At 39.7% G+C, this 23394-nt stretch overlaps 6 protein-coding genes and 1 non-coding gene across 7 annotated transcripts; 3 read left to right on the top strand and 4 right to left on the bottom strand.

Annotated features, from left to right (window-relative positions):
- Nucleotides 1–205: 205 nt before the first annotated feature.
- Nucleotides 206–2374, bottom strand: HPODL_03269 (Heat shock protein 78, mitochondrial; the record flags this gene model as incomplete). Its single annotated transcript, XM_014079576.1, has 1 exon — nt 206–2374. The coding sequence occupies one exon, from the start codon at nt 2372–2374 to the stop codon at nt 206–208; it is 2169 nt and encodes a 722-aa protein (XP_013935051.1).
- An 813-nt stretch (nt 2375–3187) lies between these two features.
- HPODL_03270 (uncharacterized protein) lies at nt 3188–4075 on the bottom strand (the record flags this gene model as incomplete). The annotated part of the gene is made up of 1 exon (XM_014079577.1): nt 3188–4075. One exon carries the CDS (start codon nt 4073–4075, stop codon nt 3188–3190), a length of 888 nt encoding a protein of 295 aa, XP_013935052.1.
- A 1690-nt stretch (nt 4076–5765) lies between these two features.
- Nucleotides 5766–7133, bottom strand: HPODL_03271 (Mitochondrial protein kinase; the record flags this gene model as incomplete). The annotated part of the gene is made up of 1 exon (XM_014079578.1): nt 5766–7133. The coding sequence occupies one exon, from the start codon at nt 7131–7133 to the stop codon at nt 5766–5768; it is 1368 nt and encodes a 455-aa protein (XP_013935053.1).
- A 317-nt stretch (nt 7134–7450) lies between these two features.
- Nucleotides 7451–8761, top strand: HPODL_03272 (Agmatinase PAH; the record flags this gene model as incomplete). The annotated part of the gene is made up of 1 exon (XM_014079579.1): nt 7451–8761. One exon carries the CDS (start codon nt 7451–7453, stop codon nt 8759–8761), a length of 1311 nt encoding a protein of 436 aa, XP_013935054.1.
- A 321-nt stretch (nt 8762–9082) lies between these two features.
- HPODL_03273 (V-type proton ATPase catalytic subunit A) lies at nt 9083–11055 on the top strand (the record flags this gene model as incomplete). The annotated part of the gene is made up of 2 exons (XM_014079580.1): nt 9083–9085; nt 9208–11055. The coding sequence occupies 2 exons, from the start codon at nt 9083–9085 to the stop codon at nt 11053–11055; spliced, it is 1851 nt and encodes a 616-aa protein (XP_013935055.1).
- A 202-nt stretch (nt 11056–11257) lies between these two features.
- Nucleotides 11258–13456, top strand: HPODL_03274 (N-terminal kinase-like protein; the record flags this gene model as incomplete). Its single annotated transcript, XM_014079581.1, has 1 exon — nt 11258–13456. The coding sequence occupies one exon, from the start codon at nt 11258–11260 to the stop codon at nt 13454–13456; it is 2199 nt and encodes a 732-aa protein (XP_013935056.1).
- A 91-nt stretch (nt 13457–13547) lies between these two features.
- HPODL_05428 lies at nt 13548–13639 on the bottom strand. Its single transcript is given in 2 exon segments — nt 13548–13583; nt 13603–13639. It is a non-coding gene; the product is annotated as a tRNA-Lys (tRNA).
- Between the last annotated feature and the right edge of the window lie 9755 nt (nt 13640–23394).

Genomic DNA, 23394 nt, shown 5'->3' on the forward strand with positions numbered 1-23394 from the left:
CATATGACTATACATAGAGCCCATCCTTCTTGAAGGATCGAGCCTTTTAAATACAGAGAAATGTATCATGACATGAAGTGTTAAATAGCGGTGAACTTTTTTTTTTTTTTCTAGTCAATCAGAACATAAAAAATAGAAATCATTTGGCATAAATCTGACTGTTTCCATATTTTGTCTTGGAATTGACGCATCTTTCCCACCTTGATCAGTTCCCTGTTGCATCTGAGGAGTCATCAAGGTTTCGCTCAGGGACTATCGTCAAATGGTCATTTTCTGTGTCAACTTTCACAACACAATTGTTTTTGATCTCCCCCTTCAGCATCATGATGGACATAGGATTTAGCAAGGCTCTCTTAATGAGCCTATTCAGTGGCCTGGCACCATACTGTGGTTCATAGCCATTGGTAGTTAACCAGTCTTTGGCGCTCTCAGTCAAGTGGAGCTCAATTCTTCTTTCAGACAGCCTGTCTTGTAAATCGCCGATTCTCAAATCGACAATGTTTCTCAATGCATCCTTGGACAGCTTGTTGAAAATGACCACTTCATCGATTCTATTGATAAATTCCGGTGAGTAGTATGACCTCATCAGTTCGAGAATTTGATCTTTGTCTGGTTTATCTGAAAGCATAATATCTTGTCCAATATTTGAAGTCATAACGATTAGGGTATTGCGAAAATCGACTTTGTTTCCCTGCGAATCTGTCAATTTGCCTTCGTCCAGGACTTGTAACAAAAGTTTCGACACATCAGGGTGGGCCTTCTCAAACTCATCAAAGAGGATTACTGAGTAGGGTTTTCTTCTGATTTTCTCCGTTAGCTCTCCACCTTCTTCATACCCCACGTATGAAGGTGGGGCACCAATAAGCCTCATGATAGAATGTTTCTCTTGGAACTCCGACATGTCAAACCTGATGATGGCATTCTCATCATCAAATAGAAAATCGGCAACCGCTTTTGTAAGTTCTGTTTTTCCAGTACCAGTTGGTCCTAAAAACATGAAAGAAGCAATAGGCCTTTTCTCGTTGGTAAGACCGGCTCGCTGTAATCGTATTGCGTTTGAAATCGAAGCTATTGCTTCATCTTGTCCTATCACTCTTCCTCTTAATGCGGCCTCCATATACAAAAGTTTATCCTTTTCACCTCTCATCATGTTCTGCACCGGAATTCCAGTGGCCTTCGAGACAACCCTTGCTATGTCATCGGAAGTAACAGACTCGTGAAGTAGGCTTGCACCACCTCCGTCCTCATCAGCCTCAGCAGCGGCCTCTTGATTTTTGATCGACGCATTCAACTTTGCTTCTAATTCTGGGATGGTTGCATATTGGAGCTTCGAAGCTTGAGCAAAGTTGCCTTCCCGTCTCTCTTTTTCCAAGTCGCGCTTGGCGATTTCCAATTCTTGCTTTAGCTGTTTAATTCTATCAAGCTCTTGTTTTTGTTTTTCCCAGATTTCTGTGAGTCGTTTGAGCTCTGCCTGCTTGTATTTTAATTGCTCTTCCAGCTTCTCTCTTCTCTCTTTGCTCAGGGTGTCTGACTCTTTCCGAAGAGATTCCAATTCGATTTGAATAGTCATGATAGATCTATCTAATTCTTGAATTGAATCCGGTTTTGATTCGTGCTGCAGGCGAAGAGCCGAGCAAGCCTCGTCAACCAAATCAATAGCCTTGTCAGGCAAAAATCGATCGGTAATATACCGATTACTATAAACTGCTGCAGTGACGAGGGCGCCATCAGTTATCCGAACACCATGATGCACTTCATACTTTTCTTTCAAACCTCTCAAAATGCTTATTGCGTCCTCAACAGTTGGTTCGTTCACCAGAATTGGCTGAAACCGTCTAGCAAGTGCAACATCCTTTTCAATGTACTTTTTGTATTCATCAATAGTTGTAGCGCCACAACACTGTAATTGGCCTCTAGCAAGGGCAGGCTTAAGCAAATTCGAAGCATCGATTGATCCCTCCGATTTTCCCAAACCAAGAAGAATATGAAGCTCGTCGATGAAGAGAATGTAATGTTCGTCCAATTCTTTTAAAAACTGCTTCAGTCTTTCCTCAAATTCACCTCTGTATTTCGCACCACTGATCAGTGAGCCTAAATCTAGCGATATAACCTCCTTATCTTTCATGCTTTCTGGAACCTCACCCTTCACAATTCGCTGTGCCAAGCCCTCCATTATTGCAGTTTTTCCAGTACCAGCATTTCCTATCAATACAGGATTGTTTTTTGTTCTTCTTGACAATATTTGAATCGTTCTACGTATCTCCTCATCTCTTCCAATGACTGGATCGAGTTTGCCATTCTTGGCCAATTCTGTCAAATTGGTAGCAAATTTCTTCAGCGCTGGTTCCTCTGCTTGATCTGAATTCATCTTCATCTGAAGATGTAACATGGCACCTGCAGAAAAATGTCTACAATAGTAGTTTTGGCCAAATCTTGTTGATGGCATATTTGATAACGTGACACGGTTGAAGTGTGATATTCTGAAAGATGGCCTAGTAGAGGCTAATAGTGCGGGCTCATTCAAGCGCGCACTATATGTACTAGTCTCACCAATACATTGAAGACTTCTGGGCACTCTTTTAATACCTGACAAGCTTTTGCGCAACATAATTCAGGTCCCTAGGGAAAGAAGTTAAGAAGAGCTGAGAGGTCCTATTTTTATAGGCAGCTTAATCAACCGGGTGCTAGAATTTTCTAGGGTACCCCAGATTAAATTTCGTCGCGTCGAAAAAACTTATCGTGTTCCATACGCTATTGATAGTGCATGCAACTTTGCTCTATTTGTGCAATTTCGTGTGGATACAATTCAACCGATTTGAGCATCGTACACGTATTGTAGCTGTCTCACAAGCCTTTTTCAATACGAGTTTTCTAAATTAGTTGGTCAATTGCTAAAAGGTAAGCAGACTGTAAAGCTGACATGGCTGTCTTACATTTGAGAAAGTCATTCGGTGTTTTTTGGGCCCTTATCGACTTCTGAAATGTACTAGCTGTTCAGTATCATTTCATAGTATGTTACTTTGCCATTTCAAGCTACAATTACTGAATCACTCCATATTCACGGTTACAAATCAACTGCCTGGCGTTCCAAAATTTAATTTCATTATTGCAATCCCAACTCACCCCAGCCTGCTCGCATGCCTTGAGATGTATTAACCGGTTGCCACGAACTTCATTGTCGATAACTTTACAAAGGTGGAAGTGAGCCCACGATTATGTTACTGTTTTGCGCCTTTGTTTCGGATCTTGCCAAGCTAACTTTGAGCTGATCCTCCCCTGAGTCACTAGTGCTAGTCACCTCATTTGAACCCTGATGCTCTGGCGCTGCTCGCAAAACTGGAGACTCGGATCCCGATGTAAAGATTCTGTCCTTGTTGGGAGCAGTTAAGGTTTGGCTTTTTATAACAGAGGGTTTTGGAGCAATCGTTATTAAGGATGAGTTAGATTCGGGTTTTTTCACGCTTGAAGGATTTGCTTTCTTTCTTTTGTTGCTTGAAGCATTTGTTGAGGCAGTCGGCTTCCTCTTCACGGTGGTTGATTTATTGTCATCAGAAATGGGCCCATAATAAACATAAAACCCATCCTTGTTGTTTTTTGTCTGTTCTTCGAATAGGAGCTCCTCATCATCAATGAAAGGATCGAGGAGATCATATTTTCCAATCCTTTTATTGCTCTCCATTTTCCTTCTATGAATTTCTTTCAAAATCATTTCTTCCTTTTCTTCGTCGGTCATTCCGGCTTTAAATTTCATTCCCAGCTTCCTTATAGTGTCAGCTTCCTCATCCATCTCTGCGGAATCTTCGTCGTTCTGTTCTTGATTTTCATCTTCAGCAATATCTTCATCAATTTCCATATTCTCGAAAGTTATCCGCCCGTTGGGATGCATGGCGTCAAATCCATATTTGTCTTCACAGAGTCTCATCACATTGAAGATTGCCTGCGACTCACCAGGTTGCTTCCCAGGTGGTACAAGGGGAATATGTAATGCAATTATTGGTTCTTTCGCATTCCCATCGAGCCGATTGATTTGGCTCTCGTTAAGTTCCAAGACAGAAGGTGCGGGTAAAGAGGACATTGATTTTTGTAAATGTTTTCTGTCATCGTTCTTTGAAAGAGTCTTTGACTGAACAGTAAGGTTGACAGCTGCGTTCGGGGACTCGAGTTTTGGCGTACCCGCTTTTTTTTTAATTGTTTGTCAGCAACCTTTCCGGCATCTCCCACTTTCGATCTTGTTGATTTGGCTTTGGTGCTTTTCGTTGCATCCTTTAGGTCAGAATCCTGATCTTTTGATTTTGGCGAAACAGGTTTCTTCGCGGCCTCCGAATCCCTCAGATCATTGCTGCTATTTGAATTATACTCTTCCGGACAGCCTAATGTACTATTATCAAGAAGTCCTCCTGTTATTGATTTCGATGACTGGGCTTGAGATGTTGAACGGGTACTAGAAGTATTGTATTCTTCGGCATTAATCATAGAACTCAAAGACATTCGATTCACTGGTTTTGCTTGCCCTGATAAAGCTACTTCTGTTGGCACTTCTGGCTGAAATATATTTAATGAAGTTTGGTTACTCGAACTTGATATATTCTTAAAATCCTTGTTGGAATCAAGGGAGTCGATGTAGTCTGCAGAGGCCCTCTTATCAATCTCTAAAGTCTCGGCATTCATTCGCTCCTGTCGCATTCTCCTGGCTTCATGTAATACTGAGTCCCCTAATTCTACTCCTTGGGGATTATCTCTTGATAACGGCAAATGCCACTTTGAGTTACCGAGAGACTCCATCCCTCCAGAATAACGATTAATGCTGAGAAAGAAATATAAGAAAAATATCTTTTTTACATCTGCTTAGCTAATCAAAAAGTTTGAGAGTGATTAGACAGGTGAAATGCAACATATGAAACCAGCTTTTGAAAGAATTTGTCATGAAACTTTCTAGTCTAGTCTACTCGATCTCAAAATACCTTGCTTCCTTTACTATAGCTATTTGGCCGACTTGAAAACTAACTTATTCAGCGGAACATTTTCACAGTGGCGGTTCTGCAGTAGTACTAGTTCAGTTCTGTTTGCGTTGCAGCATTCTAAGTTCCTTTAGTTTGGTAGATAATCCCCTTAAATATGAATGGTTGTGATAACAGTGGAGCATAAGGTAATTAGAGGCATTGCCACTTTTGGCAAGGCATTCATAACCTCGATTGTCAAGGTAACCACACCGATCGGCCAACACTACAAGATGATCGCAGTAGAAATATCCCTGATTTTTATCTTTTGTGGTTGAAGGGGTGAAGGGGGATTGGGATTTTTTGCACCACTTGACTTAGATTGATGTTAGCGATGGCATCTTGAAACCTGGCTGACAAGTTTTAGTATTTTTCGCTATAGCTATATGACCTTCAAAGTAAGAAAAATACACTCACTCAAATGATTGTGAAAGGAATGAGGATATTTCCTGGATGAGGATATGTGTAGTCATGTCATTCGAGGACCAACTTGTGTTCAGTGTGATCCAGAAGTGGCAAAAAGTGGCATAAAGTGGCATAAAGAATAACTGCAGTCATTCTCCGCATTGTACATAAAATATTTGAGTCATGTCTTCGAGTATAATGCTATGATTTGAGGTCTTGTGACTTGATACAGTGGCTTGAGAACAGTCCACAAACATAGTGTGTCTTTTTTCTGTAAGCACTATTTATTACACCTTGCCGAATATCTGAGTGCTATTAAGAACGATCGTAAGAGTCATCCTCCGTGAGCTTCAAGTTTCATTGCTATGCTTTATCAAGCTGAGGCCGTTCAACGTTTCCGAGTTTTTTCAGCGTCAAGAAGACGTCAGTCCCATAACCCTCAACAGAACGCATGTCAAGTTCGCCGTTCCAGTAGTCGGTATAAACCTTGCACATAGGCATTGAAATCCCTAGCGTGAATTCCAGCGGCCGCCTCACCAAGGATATAAGCACAGACTTTTGTTTGTGATCACCACTGGATTCCATCTTTCCAATATTGTGAATCATTTCACTCAAATCGCCATAGTCAGTAGCACTTTCAGATACAACAGGTGAAGAAAAGTCAAAATTGAGACCAGGCATTTTGTGAAAATTTGCAAGATATTCCTCTGCTAAAATAGGAGACTTCCCAAAGGACCATACTTTTTTCAGCTTATTTGACGACATTCCGCCACCTTGATCGGAGAACTTGAACGTCATGTTTTTTTTTGTCTGGGTTATCTCCACAACTATAGGAGGCGGCTTCAGTTTTTTTACCTCATCTCGACGTAGATTCCCATGGCGATGTATGAAATTTTGAATAGTTGATTTCAATGAGTTCCGCAGGATCTCTGCATAGATGTAGTTCAGATGATTTGTCAAGAACTGGAACTTGACGTCCTCACCATATATTATTAATTCCGGCATTTGGAGTTCGGGATAAATACTTTGCAAAAAACTTGATACAATATCCTTGCACGTCCTCAGTTGTTGATGTGCAGAAAGATATTGGAATGCAGCACCTATATAATTAGGAGGTCTCTGCAAAGTGTCCTCATCTTGGTTTTGGAAAGATTCAGACAGGGTTGTATGTTGCTCGATGATAACTCTCCTGCTTATTCTGGATCTGAGCATCGAAGACATAAAATCATCTAGTTCCTCTTGTCGCATTTTCTCCAAGATAGACACTTCTAAAGCCCCCATCATGAGATGTGGGAGCACAAGCAAATGATCATCCAAAACTTTTCTCAGAAAATCACAAAATTTGTCGTTCTCATCAAGCGTTTCAATTCTTCCCATCTTTCTGAACGCATTAAAGCAATGGTAGTAGCTCTGATAGACTAGGTTTATATGGTGATTGTTTATCACGCTGTAATCGAGACTTTGCAGCTCTCGAATTTTTAGGCTCAGCCTAACAGGCAGCTCTGTTCGGACAAAATTAGCACTGCTTATCAACTTCTCTTTCGTAAGCTTTTTACCAAAGTTTGCCAGATGTCTTAACGTTACAGGATGGGCATCTCTTTCAGACCAACCAAGAAGTATAGAGTTTTGATAAAAATGCTGTTCATTTAATAGGGATGACGCATGGGATTGGAATGGAGAAAGTGATGCAACTTTCGTTGCCGCTTCCCCAAACTTGATGCTTCTGGACATCTTATCTCTTTTGCTTTCACAGACTGCACTGCTGAGTTCAAAACAAAATCGACCAAGTTAATATGATATGTGCCGTAGCAATTGAAGATTCATCGACATTAATATAGAAGATTTTTTGGATTTGGTCAGAGTCCATAACGATTCTGGTGCACTGCCAAACCTTTTTGATAAGTAAGTCAATTAAAAAAAATCTTCTATTTCGTTAGCATCATAAAATATGGCAGAGAAATTTTACTCTTGGCGGCTTTTTCGTAAGCCGCGCTCTTATCATTATTGTTTATATATGGCGACTTGTACAGTTATTGGAATTTAGGAAGATGTACCTCTTCCTAATAACCCTCACATTTGTGACATGTGCTGTTTCATTGCATACCCCCAAGAGTAATGAGGTTAGGTTGAAAAGTTCATTTGGAAACATTCAAGGCTCACTGATGCACGATATATTTGGCTCTTTGGTGCACGACAGCAAGAATATTGCAGAACGAAATGGAGCTTATCTTAAAGGCCAACTGCTTCAGCAGAATGAACTTTCGCCTATATCTTTCCCTTTCAAAATAAATCAATTTCAATATCCGGATATTGATGATCTTACAGATTTCAAACTGCCGGGACCACTTTTTTCAGGTATTGTAACCTTTGCCCATCTCCCCGAAAATGAATGCTTCTTTGCGAGGGAGCCAATGGATATTGCAATTGTCGGAGCTCCATTCGATTTGGGAGTTTCATATAACAGTGGAGCTAGATTCGGACCAAATGGTGCTCGTCAAGGATCGCGAAGGCTGGGAGGAGGAATCAGTCCAGTAAGAGGCAATTCCCGGTCTTCAAAACTCAGACGTATTGACCCTTACAATTCAGGACTCAAATTAATAGACTGCGGAGACGTTCCAATGACTCCATTCGACTCCAGGATAGCTTTGAATCAGCTTTATCGCGGTCACCATGCGATCCATAAACATCCAAGCTTCAATTCCACGCGGTTTAATAACACACGTATTGTGACCTTGGGTGGCGATCACACGATCACTTTGATGAATTTAAGGTCAGCATATGAAACTTTTGGTGATCCAGGGGGGCTAGCTGTGATCCATTTCGACGCTCATATAGATACGTGGGATCCAAAAGTTTTAGGCGGAGGAATTTCAGATTATGCCAGTTTGAACCACGGTACGTTTCTACACTTTGCTGCTGAAGCTGGCTACGTAGCCAAAAATCACAGCGTTCACGTCGGAATCAGGGCTCCGTTTATTTCTGGGACAGATGAAAAGCATGATGCTGTGGACTGTGGCTTTAAAACTCTCACTTCCAAGGACGTTGATTTGTACACCGCAAAGGGAATCGCTGAAAAAATCAAATCCATTGTCGGACAGCGTAAAGTCTATCTGACTTTTGACCTTGATACTTTTGACGTTGGCTACATCAACTCAGGTACCTTGGAAGCTGGAGGACTCAGCTCAAGAGAAATCTTGACAATTTTAGATGGTTTGGAGGGGATCAAGCTAATAGGATGCGACGTCGTGGAGGTCAGCACTGCACCTAATACTGTGAATAGTGCTAGTACAGAGCTGTTAGCCGCTCAGGTGGTAGATTCGATGTTGGGGCTGATGACTGTGTTCGACCAGCCTGAGTAGCACTTCCGAGTTCTCCGGGGTCTTGCGGTACTTAACGAGGATTTGATATTTAGATGTCCACTGTGTAAGGGAAGCACTGCGTCGTTGAGTCATCAATCAACTGAGCAAACTTCATAAGCCTAAAAACGTGTTCCTGATTTCCGTGTAACATAAAATACTGTTGTGGAAGATGTGTTTAAACAGGGCTCGTAACCGGATTTACGAAAACAGCATACTTGAAAGCAGCCTCAATTTTAAACGATAAATTGCAAGGTAGGAATTGCATCGTCACCTGCATTATAGATTGCAAGGATTTTGTGAAGTAGTTCGGGAATCTACAATATGGTACGTATAGAGTTTTATAAAGCTGAAATGGTTGGGCTTCGCCGTAGTTACACAAGTTGTGCGATTTGTGAAGCTTAGCCTCGGGATTTTAGTTCACTGTCGTTTACTAACCTACTAAACAGGCTGGTGCTTTAGAGAATGCACGTAGAACTATCCAAAAACTATCTTTGGATGCTGATGAGTCACTTTATGGTCAGATATATTCTGTTTCTGGTCCCGTGGTTGTTGCTGAAAATATGATCGGGTGTGCCATGTACGAACTCGTCAAAGTGGGTCACGACAATCTTGTCGGTGAAGTCATTCGAATTGATGGTGACAAGGCTACTATTCAAGTTTATGAAGAAACTGCAGGAGTCACTGTTGGAGACCCTGTTTTGAGAACGGGAAAGCCTCTTTCAGTTGAACTTGGCCCTGGATTAATGGAGACGATTTATGATGGCATTCAAAGACCTTTGAAGGCGATTAAAGACGTTTCACAATCGATTTATATCCCGAGGGGCATTGATGCGCCAGCTCTGTCGCGTACTGCAGAATACGAATTTTGTCCGGGATCTTTGAAAGTTGGAGATCATATCACAGGCGGCGACATTTTTGGCTCTACGTTTGAAAATTCCCTAGTTTCGGATCATAAGATCCTGTTACCACCGAGAGCCCGAGGTACAATTGTTTCTATAGCGGAGCCTGGCTCTTACCATGTGAATGATCCTGTCCTTGAGGTTGAGTATGATGGGGTTAAACATGAATACTCTATGATGCATACGTGGCCAGTGAGAGTCCCTAGACCTGTTGCACAAAAGCTTTCAGCAGACTATCCCTTGCTTACAGGTCAACGGGTTCTCGACTCTTTGTTCCCTTGTGTTCAGGGTGGAACGACATGTATTCCTGGTGCGTTCGGCTGCGGTAAAACTGTTATTTCACAATCGCTTTCGAAATACTCGAATTCGGATATCATTATTTACGTTGGCTGTGGAGAAAGAGGCAATGAAATGGCAGAAGTTCTAATGGAGTTCCCAGAATTATTCACTGAACAGAATGGTCAAAAAGAGCCAATCATGAAACGTACCACTTTAGTCGCCAATACTTCTAACATGCCTGTTGCGGCAAGAGAAGCGTCTATCTACACTGGTATCACACTGGCTGAGTATTTCAGAGATCAGGGAAAAAATGTTTCCATGATAGCAGATTCGTCCTCCAGATGGGCAGAGGCTTTAAGAGAAATTTCTGGTCGATTAGGAGAAATGCCAGCTGATCAAGGTTTCCCGGCTTGTTTAGGAGCCAAGCTCGCCTCATTTTATGAAAGAGCAGGCAAGTCGGTTGCTCTGGGCTCTCCAGATAGGTTGGGTTCGGTCTCTATTGTTGCTGCTGTGTCTCCTGCAGGAGGTGACTTCTCAGATCCGGTTACCACTTCTACCCTTGGTATTACCCAAGTTTTCTGGGGTTTGGATAAGAAATTGGCGCAAAGAAAGCATTTTCCTTCTATCAACACGTCGATCTCGTATTCCAAATATACGAATGTTTTGAATAAGTATTACGATGCCAACTATCCGGAATTTGCAAATTTGAGAGACAAAATCAAAGAGATCATTTCCAATGCTGAGGAACTAGAGCAGGTTGTTCAACTCGTTGGTAAATCCGCTCTATCAGATTCGGACAAGATTATTTTGGATGTTGCCAACCTCATCAAAGAAGACTTTTTGCAGCAAAACGGCTACTCTACGTATGATGCGTTTTGCCCAATTTGGAAGACTTATGATATGATGAAAGCCTTTGTCACTTATTATGACGAAGCCCAAAAAGCTGTTGCAAATGGCGCTCAGTGGTCCAAGCTTTCCGAGGCCACAGGAGATGTTAGGCATGCCGTGTCATCTGCTAAGTTTTTTGAACCTAGCAAAGGAGAGGCTGCTATTTCCAAGGAGTTCGATACACTTCTGAGCAGTATTTCTGAAAGATTCCAAGAGGCCGCTGAGTAGCTCTTGTATACATGGTTCCGATCTCACATAAATAGTAGTAAAATTCCGGCTGATCAGTGCTTTTGATATTTTTTCTGGTTTCTAGCGCAGACACGAAATCCACAAATAAACGCTTTTTTTCCTCTGTTATTAGTTGACATAGGTGAAATCTCTCGGACAGCAGTTACAGAGACTATTTGGACTATTTTCGAAAACCTTGATCATGAATTTTCTCACTAAAACTATCAATTCTACCATCGGTTCATTGACAGGTAGCTCAATACCATATGATTTAGGACAGAGAGTAGTGAATGGAGTTTGCAGTGATTCTCTCGAACCAAACTCTGTGTGGAATGTTTATGAAGCAACTTCTCGCAAAGAGCCTCGTGTGCGGGTAACTGTATTTGAGTTTGATCTCAAGAACCCGCGAGCGTCAAAGTATGTGCTGTTTGCAAGAAATGCATTCATGAAGCTTAAATCTTTGAGTCTTTTACCAGGAATTCTAAACATCGTTGATTTTATTGAAAACGATTCATTTCTCTACATAATAAGTGAAAGGGTGAAACCATTGGGGAGCGTATTGAGGATGGGATCGAGTGATTCTATGTCACAATATGAGCTTTTGTTATTGGGAATATATCAAGTTACAGAAGCTTTGAAATATCTTAACAAAGAAGGATCATCCATTCATGGTTCGCTTAGCAAAAACTCTATATTCGTGAATGAAGCAGGCGAATGGAAACTTGGCGGCTTCGAGCTCGTCGTGAATATCCAAGATCCTGATACGGAGATTCTGAGCCGAGCATTTGATTTGCCTACTTATCTGTCGACTATACACCCACCTGAATTAAATGAACAGAGGTTGGATTACATTTCAAGCGCCAGTCTGGTCCAGCTCTTAAAGCTTGATGCCTATGATCTGGGTGTTTTCATCTACAGCGTTTTCAATTCTGAGGTACAGAATCTCGATCCTACCAAACTTAACAAACCAAGCAAGCTTCCAAGATCTCTTGCATCGCACGTCAAAAAGCTCCTTCATATATCGCCATCCGTAAGATACTCAGTGGAAGAATTCTTAAATGCTGGAATGCAATCATGTTTCAACTTACCGCTAATCAGTGTCTCGAAACATGTTTCAGAGCTTAGGTTGAAATCCACGGCTGAAAAACTAGAGATATTTAACTCCCTAGATGAACTCGAACAACTTCCTGATGGCTTTTTTGAGTATAAGATTTTGCCAGAGCTCATCTCCACCTTTCAGTCTTTGTCGACCAACCAAGATAGCCAGCAGTCTGCTCTCTTACTATTGATTTTAAAGCGTGTGGATCAACTGGATAAAAGAACTTTCCAGCACCAGGTTAAACCTCTCGTATTGCGAGCATTTGAACTTCCAGATAGAGCAATCAGGATTACACTCCTGAGTTCGTTACCAACGATCATTGATTATTTTGCACCTTATGAAATTCAAGATAAAATCTTTCCGAATTTGGTTCAAGGCTTCAACGATACTAATTCGTCGATACGAGAAGCTACATTAAAGTCGGTACTTTCAATTGCAGATAGAGTATCAGTCCGACAGCTCAACAATGACATTTTGAAGTACATGGCAAAACTTCAAAACGATTCAACACCGGAAATCAGAACTAATACGATAATCTGTCTATCCAAAATTGCAACATACATGACTCCTTCTTCAAGAGCTGCCGTACTCGCCACTGCTTATTCCAAAGCGTTGAAGGATCCGTTTGTACCCTCTCGGGTAAGTTCATTGCTTGCTTTCGAAAACTCTATTGAGTACTTTACTCCAGATGTGTGTTGCTCAAAAGTTCTGTCAGCTATTGCTCCTGCTTTATTGGACAAGTCGTCGAAGGTGAGAATAGAGGCCCAGAGAGTGTTTGACTTGTACTTTTCGAAAATCAATGAGGCTGCCAATCATTTACCATTAGACAGTGAGGAGACCGTAAATTTGGAAAGCCAGAATTCAGAAAATATACTTTCTCGATTAAACACGCTTTCCCTTTCGAGTATGAAATTGAAGAATACGCAATCATTATTATCAGGCTTGGGGTCTAATGCACATTCAGGATCCACGGTGAGCTTGACAATGAAACAGGAGAACCCTAGCTCAGAGTCTCTGAATGCTGATCGGTCCTTGAAAAACTTCTCAACTGCAAATGTAGAGGACGGCTGGAATGAGATGGATAGTGATTGGGATTCTACTTCTGATTATCAAAGCAAATCTTTACTTCCACATCTGGAGGCGAGTCAAAAACTCCAAGAAAGCAAACAGCTCAAAGCTGCTCACCAGCTCATCAAAGACATTCCACAAACACCCAAAAGACCACTTAAGTTACAACCCAAATCCAAACTGAAGCTCGATTTGCTTGACGATGATGTTGACGGCTGGGCAAATGAGTGGTGACTTTCGGCTTTTGAGGACGAGGCTCAAAATTGACACTCGTGTGTATTATCAATTTTTGAAAACAATTTCTCGTGCAGCCCAAAAAAAAATGCTCCTTATCAGGGGCTCGAACCCTGGACATTTCGGTCGACTTCCGAATAAATCCTTAAAAGCCGAACGCTCTACCAACTGAGCTAATAAGGACGGAACTGCTTATCTAAGATATTTGACATTCACATAGACCTGAGATGAGCCATTTACTGACACAACAAATTTGGTAACAAGTGAAGAAACAATACAAGCACGAGTAACGTATACTCAAAGTAGATGGAAGCTTTGCGAAGCAGGTGATTTGCTTCAGCTTGAGGATATGATCGTAAAACTGTGTATGAGTCTCATATTTGCTTCAAATTATGTAAGCCAACGATGGTAATGATATTTACGCACGTGATATACCGGCTCAGCAATCCGGCTAATTTAAACTGTGAGATGGAGCCCAAGGTCAGTCTAGTCTTGGTTACACAGAATAGTCGTGCATCCAATCTGGCCTCGAGAAAACGGCCGTTCCATGTATAACTGTTGAAACTTTGTTTTGATAAATGTAATGTCAACAGTCATTATTCTTCCTTCAATAGTAGGACTATGTATCAGATAGTTGATATCTTTGGTATACCTTAGTCCCTCACTTATAAGTGGGATATGACACACCCTTATATATTATTTGGTTAGTCTCATATGTGATTCAGATTTGTATCATCTGAATCTGAGGCACATAGAATGCATGTGCTAAGACCCACAAACTTCAGATCAGGATAAGCCGCACAGCCATGATATAATCTATGACTATCTTATCTCAACAATAACGTGTTAGACAATTGTTAAGTATGTACCTGTCGCTTGGTTTGCAGGTACTTTCAAATTTTGTATCTGGGTACTAGCGATGCGAGTGTGAAACGTTACAAAATTTAGACAAAACCCAAGATCAGTAGGAATAGGTCTCAAATCATTTGTCCAATAATTAAGTATGAGCTTCAGTTGCTGATACCAGCTACCTTAGCTACTTTAATCATTTTTCATAAAACCTATTCAGAATAATGCTACGAGTTCACCATTTAACTTTTAGAATATCAAGAATTTAGTTATAGTCCCACTATTTCAAAGAAACCTTAAACCCAGAAATGTGTTCCAAACTAGGCAGTCGGTATCTCCCGCATCACTTTTGAGCAAGGTGTTGAAAATAGTCATGCGAGTGCCAGGAACTAACGACACATGTCTAATAAGTTTATTGAAAACTAATGAATACATTAGGTACTTGGTATCACGGTGTCTGTATAAGTTATGATGAATCGAACAAAGATTTCGCCTATTTTATGACCATTCGTTCAGATTATAAATGGAAAAGACAAGCTCGAATAATTCGAGGGGATAGACTTATCAAGCTTTAAGAATCTATATCTTTGATGTTCACTCGACTATTACAGAGCTTCCCTTTTACCTTTTTTATGAGTAAGTTGCCTATCCATTAACTAGAGCAGTCAAAGTGGGATATGCCTTCGAGTCCCTGTAGACATGTTCCATAGGATAAAATTGTTCCTTTACCGAGTAATCAAAAACAACTGACATGATCTTTCATAAATAAAAAACTACTGATATTAAATATCCATGCCTCAACCTTTTTCTACGTATCCCCCAACTTCCCTGGTGCGCCCTCATAATAAGCCAGACGCGTCAAGGAGGCAATCTCAACATTAAAATTTACATTTATTCTTATCGGTGGCAAGCTGTTGAATTCTGATGTTGAATTCTATTCACATAGTACATACACCGAATTGAAGAGATATCTCAAGAATAAAAGTATTTGTAATCTCAATAACTTGAACATCATACAAATCTCCTGCTTCAAAGGAATCATAATATGGAAATATATTTATATATATATCACATAAAGTTATACATTTAGAAATATTGGAATACCTGGATAATGGAAGTATTTTCAATATTTCATGTTTGGAACCTGGTCCGTCTCCGCTACAGGATAAGCTCTTGGAGTGATCATGATTGACTCATTGATGAGTAAATTTGTTAAAGGAATTCTGTTTTCAGGTTAGGGAATTTTTAGGGAAGTCATTTTAAGATTATAGATAAGTATCTCTTAACAAACCATTTCTTGTGCTTTAGGATGTGCAATGTGGGTCTCATAATTGCCTGCACACGTCTAGCATTATTATGCACGAGCCACAAATCTCTCAAATCAGGATACAATGACTGAAATACAATAACATCTTGCGGAAGCCAAAGGCTATGATCTCAGATAATGAAAAGAATGTCATTTCACCGAATGAGTCATGTAGTGTTCATTAGCGAGTAAATTACCTAATAATGGACTTCTTTCACCGGGTATGTCTTTTTATTTTTCCTTTGTGTAGCCTAATGTTCAATCAGAAAGCCAGAGAAAATAGAGGGACAAGATACAGTCACAATCTCAACAGCCAAAACGTTATGTATATCAACTAATATTGCGGCAAAAGCAACGTTTTAGGTGAAGACATAAACTGAGGTAACTGTTGAACCATGTATATATTCTATCCCAAATTTGTATAGCTAGTTAAATTCACAATTTTATACTTAAAAATTACGCTTGTTCATGATCGCCAGATGTGAAACTTTTTTTATGTTTCACTTCTAAATGAAATTTATGGATCGACTGCAACATTCTCAGCAAAACAGGATTCTCAATAACCAGAGGCTGTATAAATATATTACCCCTTTATAGATTGCCAAAAAAACACAGCCTCTTCTCTACTTCCACGGACATACAAAAAATGCGAAATGCTACAATTGTGGTGCTGATCCAAAATTTGATAAGATGAATTGTTTTATTTGAGACTGAAGTTTATTCTTAGCACCTACCCTCACTTAATCGGTACGAATCCTATATTACCACAATCCTAGTTAGGCAATGAACTAAGAAAATCCTAGTCCAGATAGAAGTTTCGAACTTTCAATTGGTTTGGGCTAATATATATAGCGAGATTGCTGAGAAAGGATGACTAAGTTATGTGAGTGACGAAGTCTTTTGTGTCTTGATAAGCAGTTGGAGAGCTAGTTGGACCTGGGAGTATTCTAATACCTTTCATATTTAAGTTTTCCAGTACATGAGATATACTGCACGCTCCATTCTTAACTTTTTAGTGAAGAAAGAAATGTAAGAGACGAGAACATAAGTTCCCTTTTGGAAAGCAAAAAGAAAAAGTTTTAGCAGAGTTCGCTTATTAAGGATACATTTTATTGATCATGACCTTCCACCCCATTTTTATCTTAGGATAGATATCATTAATTTGACTTTGTCGTTTTTGCTTTGATGAGTACTCATTGGCTTCTTTTGACCAAAAGAAAGTTCCTTGAGTTGCGTACCTTCGAAACTTAGAAAACAAACATGACTACATTGAATCAACCCAGACGGTGTCGTAGACATGCTCAACTTGTTGGAGATTCCAAAAGTATACTCAAAGCAGCACGGTTACTTTTTCGTGTGTGATTTAGTTCCATAGTTTAGCAATGTCAGCAACATGCATAGCTGCTAATTCATATTGGATGTGTCTACCTTTAGCGAAGAGGAAGCAATAGTCCATGCAAGACTCCCGAAATATTTGTTAAGACAGTTGAATGCATGACCTTTATAATTTGAGGAGTGAAGAAAGTCAAAAATCTGCTCATGACATTAGTTGCATGCTATTTTTTAGGTACCTGGTTATGAAAAGCCTGTCAGATCAATGACCTTGCTGCCTACCCTCCTCCACCTCCAACGTGTGTAACATGTGCATATATGTTTTGAGTAAATATTCAAAACCAGCGGCTTGTAGCGAATCAATAAGTGTACATGAAATAGCAAATATGCCTAAGTATAGCTCGGTTGCAAAGTACAACGTGATCATTTATCAAAGCTACGTATCGCAAAGATTGCAAAGTGTGCGAACTGTTTTATTTCAATCTCCAAGGTGCCAACCAGCAGATAGGTGGTAATTTTAATGATGTTGTGTTGAGATAAGATAGTCATAGATTATGTCATGGCTGTGCGGCTTATCCTGATATGAAGGTTTGTTGGTCTTGTTGAGATATGCATATGAGGCTAACCAAATAATATATAAGGGTGTGTCATATCCCGCTTATAAGTGAGGGACTAAGGTATACCAAAGATATTAACTATCCGATACATAGTCACATTATTGAAGGAAGAATAATGACTGTAGACATTACACTTATCAGAACAAAGTTTCAACATGTTGCATGAATTCCCCAAGATAAAACCGACTGGAGTTTAGTAACACTATCCCTTAAATTTGTGTCTCTTTATTAAAAGGAAAACAGGTGGACGCGCACCACCTCGGATTCTGTCATAAAGTGAAGGATATTTCCTGTGAGATTACCCGCATGCTGTGATCGCTTTGAGAAAGTTCTGCACAGGTAGAGCATCTGCCGAGGCCGTAATCTTTTAATATATGTATTAACCTTCATGTTGATTTTTCCCTGCGCTCAATTGCCCCTTGTACTGCAATCAGACGTGTGCAACATCTCTAGTGCTTACACGTTGAGATAGAAGACCTTTACAGATTTCGCATTATTTTTGCTTTTGGTATGAACACAGATTTACGTAATCATTATTTCTCTCGACCTCTTCATCTATATATGCTCCATGTTGGATTATGGACTTCAGCCTTACAGTGCTTTGACTACCCTGTGTTCTCTCGACCGCTGAACTGTGGATTTTGCACACCACCACCACAATCAGAGTACGCCGGTAGAAAAAATGTTGTTTGCTCCTGGATTGTTCGGTTCGGATTGACATCGCATTTGTCGTTTCCAACTTGAAGAGATGGTTTCGGAAGCCAAGCGACTTGCTATTAGCCGGAGTTAAGCGTTCGCTCAAGTATCTGAAAAACACGCCTGATGATTGTTCTCTTAAGACTGAAGCCCCCAAGTGTGAATTGTAGGGTACGACGATAGAGATCGGAGAGGTGTAAACAGTCATGAGCTACCACTTGGGTACGTATGAATACTTGCGACTGTTCGTATTACATGGAGGTCAAACAAACAAGTCACAGTGACCTCACGATCCACTAATGCCAAATACTTAGCAATGGAAATGTAATGGATGAGCTTGTATGGCTGACAAGGTCGCAAGGCTTTGGAATCAACTGGAATTTTGCACCTCCAATACCACAACTTCACAAGTGAGTAACACCAGCACCATGGAGTTAAATTAGCATTCAACCTATTATCCTCGGATCAGGGACCATATTCAGAAAAATCACTTGAAACTTGAGCAAACTCCGGGCAAGCATTGTTAGACCTATTGTTGATAAACACAGTTCCAGAAGCTACGCTTATCCCTTGCTGATTAAAGATAAATTCAAAAACTTATGATAGATACACGACTGAGATAGTTGTTCTGATAACGTCCAGTCCCAAGTTGAAAGGTCTGCGGCTCAAAATGATTTGTAAAAAAAAACTATATGAGGAGACCACTACTTTGATGTTGTCTGACATGGGTAAGAACGCAGTCGTCAAGTCAAATCTACTAGTCAATTAGCCATACACGAACGCTCCAGCATGAATTGCTTTTGTTGGCAGTTGAACAAGAGAACTGTCATTGCATTCATTTGATGTACTATGCAATGCGGTAGATTCTTGTTTGAGAATTCGAGTTTCCGTCGTTGGATACCACATAATACACAAAGTTTTAGGTTAGTCGATAATTCCTCGTACCGTCTAGCAGAGCAGTATAAAAAACCCGTGTCCAATACATTTCATAACACCTCACACTCGTTCTTCTGTATTTATTTTATCAACAAGTATTCGAGCTGGCTTATGATGGGAGTCATCCGCGATGCACTGCAGAAACTTGCTGATTCTTCTTCTCTTTATAAAACTTTCAATTGGAAACAGCCCTCATCAACTAAACCACGTTTTGGTTTGTCGTAGCTGATATTTTGATATCGGGAATCGCAATTGAGGGTTGATTTTTCATCAATTATTTACAGGGTTTGCCTATAAACTTCTGAGCTGGTGTTAGAGATTACTTAGGTGACTATTCTCTAGTGTGCCTATTAAAGATTATGAGCACGTTTAGATTTGTGGTAAGCTTTTTTTCAAATCGGATGGTCTATATTTTTTTACATACTAAACTTTGAGTTAATTACACCCTACAGACCAAAATAGGATGCATGATATTTCAAAGAGACATATCCATGTATGATCCCAACAAGATTAGAGCTTTTAGTGTATCTTGTTGCTTAACAATATCAAAGATGCGATGATGTAAATTCGGATCCGAAGTGGGAGTTGTAGATGTTATGTCGCAGATTTCAGCATGCGCGAAGCTGATATGGTATCTGATGTGGTATTAATCCTACGGTTGACGACAAATACATGATTCGGTATTCCAACTAGGATTTTCTAGATACCGAAAGATTAGACTGAAGGACTGACTTTACTCTCTTCTATCCTTGTCATAGATGACACTAAATTTACTCAATACTTGAAAAGGAGTGTTCATGCATTGCCAGAGTTACCTTTGAGTTTATCTACTGTGGATTCTCTATTAGATACCACTCAGCTAGTTGTGATATCGCAGTATGCGTTTCATCCTAAATTGAAGATAGGCCCTGCCAGGGATAACATTTATGGGTTTTATCAACACAAGTTGTATAAAGTAGCAGAGCTCCTACGTCACTACACCTAACAAGTTCAGATGGTCGTGCAAGCGCCAAAGATAAGATCTTGGAGTTTGATAGAATTATCCCTACGAGTTATCCGAAGTTGCTCATCTATTCCAGTGTGAGACAAGTAGTTTCACATCATTCTGCGCTTTGTTAGTTTAATAGATATGAAAAGAGTGGGATGCTCCCTTTTGTTTTTTCACAAGATGTATACGATGTTTTAATTACTGACACTACATTTTCTTCTATATTTCTATTGTGTACCTCCCATACATGTATGTGATATATTGCTAGAATTCAAGATCTGAAACCGGTTGCAAGTAGAATTACTGGCGTCTTGAATATCCGTCTCTCCCACTTAGTTTCTGGTAAATCGGAGGTTCATGCTTGTTCCAATCCGCATAAAATGAAGCCAATCAAAAATTTACATAAGTATTGTTACCAATCAAGCTAGAAGCGATAGTACTGGATTTTGTTGAGATAAGATAGTCATAGATTATATCATGGCTGTGCGGCTTATCCTGATGTGAAGGTTTATGGGTCTTCGCACATGCATTCTATGTGCCTCAGATTCAGATGATACAAATCTGAATCACATATGAGTCTAACCAAATAATATATAAGGGTGTGTCATATCCCACTTATAAGTGAGGGACTAAGGTATACAAAGATATTAACTATCTGATACATAGTCCTACTATTGAAGGAAGAATAATGACTGTAGACATTACACTTATCAAAACTAAGTTTCAATAGTTTCAACACCAAATGGTCTATTATTTGAAATAAGAACATAGGATAAGAAATTGCACTCTTATATTAGCCACATTAATGAAGGATATACAAAAAGCGGGGCTATCTCCAGTTAGTTCCGAAGGAGCCAATTCAGAGGTTAGGTTGTCAGGGAATGCATTTGATTTTGTTAATGAGGTGTCCGCTTCCAATGTTAATGTATATTATACGAACTATATCCAACAGGGACAATTGAGACTCTATTATAACTGTGATAGTCTTCAACATGGTGGTTCTCGTTCAAACGGATTATATTCGAATGTTGAGGAAACAATGCTAATAGGGTACTGAACCCTTGTATATGCTCGAAAAGTGATAGCAATTCTAAGTAATATCTTGAATTATATTTATTAGAGGCCTAGAATTCATGTTGGGTGGTACCGAGCTAGAAAAGAGTCCTTATTTTGACTGTTCGTAAATCTCTCGACCTTAGTTATAGTTTTGAGGTCAAAAAAAATGTTTTTCGTGATTCAGAGCTTGTTTTTAACATGATATTTTGTTTGAAACTGCCTACTTTTGGAGCCAATATCATTATATCACGTAGGGCCATTGAAACTCGTCTGTACTCCATTTTCAACACATCCTCCGATTTAAGATTCAGGCTTATTAAATCTTAAGCTAGCAAACTTCATTACTTACTGGCTGTGCCTACACTAAGTAGTCCTTGCACATAACAGAACATTTAGCGTTATGCAAGTATACACTAGAGTGTGGGAAGAAAAGCAAAGCAACTACCCACGTTACCAAAAAGCATAACGCTTGCTTACATATCAACTAAGTTCATCATGAGAATGGTGAATGCATCAGACTTCCATCACAAAAGCGCAATCCATTTCATTGACTTGTTGGTATCCATCGATGAGATCTTGTAACTCACAAGTAGGCATCAGTGATAAAATATTTTTACACAAACCCTGCCTGCTTCAGCTTTAACTTGTTCAGTTTTAATCAAAGGTTGTGGAGATAAGATAGTCATAGATTATATCATGGCTGTGCGGCTTATCCCGATATGAAGGTTTGTGGGTCTTAGCACATGCATAATATGTGCATCAGATTCAGATGAAACAAATCTGAATCACATATGAGACTAACCAAATAATATATAAGGGTGTGTCATATCCAACTTATGAGTGAGGGACTAAGGCATATCAAAGATATTAACTATCTGATACATAGTCACACTATTGGAGGAAGAGTAATGACTGTAGATATTTCACTTATCAGAACAAAGTTTCAACAAAGGTTACTTTTCTAAGACGTATCAGACGGTAGCTTAGCACATAGCGCATTCGACAGAAACATCAGAAAACCTTATATTGTTTTCAATTACTTAATCACACACGCTGACAGTTGATTTTCAATAGTAGCACGACTATCATCAATTGACAAAAGGTTATACAGTATTCCATTAGGTGGCTAAATGACCTCTACTATTGACATATGTTATAATCAGCATTATTTATGAGGGAACAAATTTTGTGGGAGTCCAGTTATTTAGCTAATGCTCGCATGCTTTGCTTGGTTACGTAACCTGAAAAGTTTCATGAGCTAATCAAGCGTGCACAGTAATCGGTTTTAAAAGAAGCTCGAGGCTTGAAGGCTTTAGATCCGAGCATCGTCAGACCATATTCAGGAATGCAATTGCGTATGACGGTGCTCCTAGTAATTTCTGGCGGCTTCCTTCTATGCCGTGTTGTGGATTGTTTTTCTCATAAGCCACTTGTCAACAACAGATGTACTTGGCTAGGCTTTTCAATTTCCAGTGATATATACATCACAATAATTGTGTTTTATTACATCTGATATCTATATCAATGCGTCCTACGCCGTATTTTATCACGGTTGCTGAATCATCCTGCAAAATAATTCGTCTCAATTGCAAAAATTACGGTTAGCCGCGTATCATATTTACGTAATTTATCTTATAATAGTTTACATAAAAATATGTAGATCACGTGAGTAAAGTCAGAACGCAATGATCATCTGATAAATTGAAGTAATCTACCGACTTGGGGACGGAGTATTCATCTAATAGTAAGGACTATGCATTATTTTTGGATCAACATGAGTGTTCTTAATTACTGCAGGGGCTGAAGGCATGACTTGCATTACAGCATTTCTTCAGAAGTTCGGTGTACACGTCAGCTTCAAGGTACGAAATATCATCTTTGGAGAGTTCATATTCGCTGATGAATACCATCGCACTTTCTGATATTGTCGTTTCTATTGAGTGACCTCACATCCTTTATGACCAAAGCAAAGGTACGTTTTTCGGTACGACTATTTTCGAGACTTCTAATAGAAAACTCGTGATGGACGCATTTTCATCAATTTATGCTGTATTCAGATAACTGTATTTTCACTCAAGCTGCTCTTGCTTTCATCCAGTCAAAAATCTTTTGAGAGGTGGTGATGCAATTTGTAGAATTACCTCCTAACAACTGAGTT

This window comes from Ogataea parapolymorpha, chromosome IV (assembly GCF_000187245.1).
Source record: "Ogataea parapolymorpha DL-1 chromosome IV, whole genome shotgun sequence".
NCBI classification, from domain to species: domain Eukaryota; kingdom Fungi; phylum Ascomycota; class Pichiomycetes; order Pichiales; family Pichiaceae; genus Ogataea; species Ogataea parapolymorpha.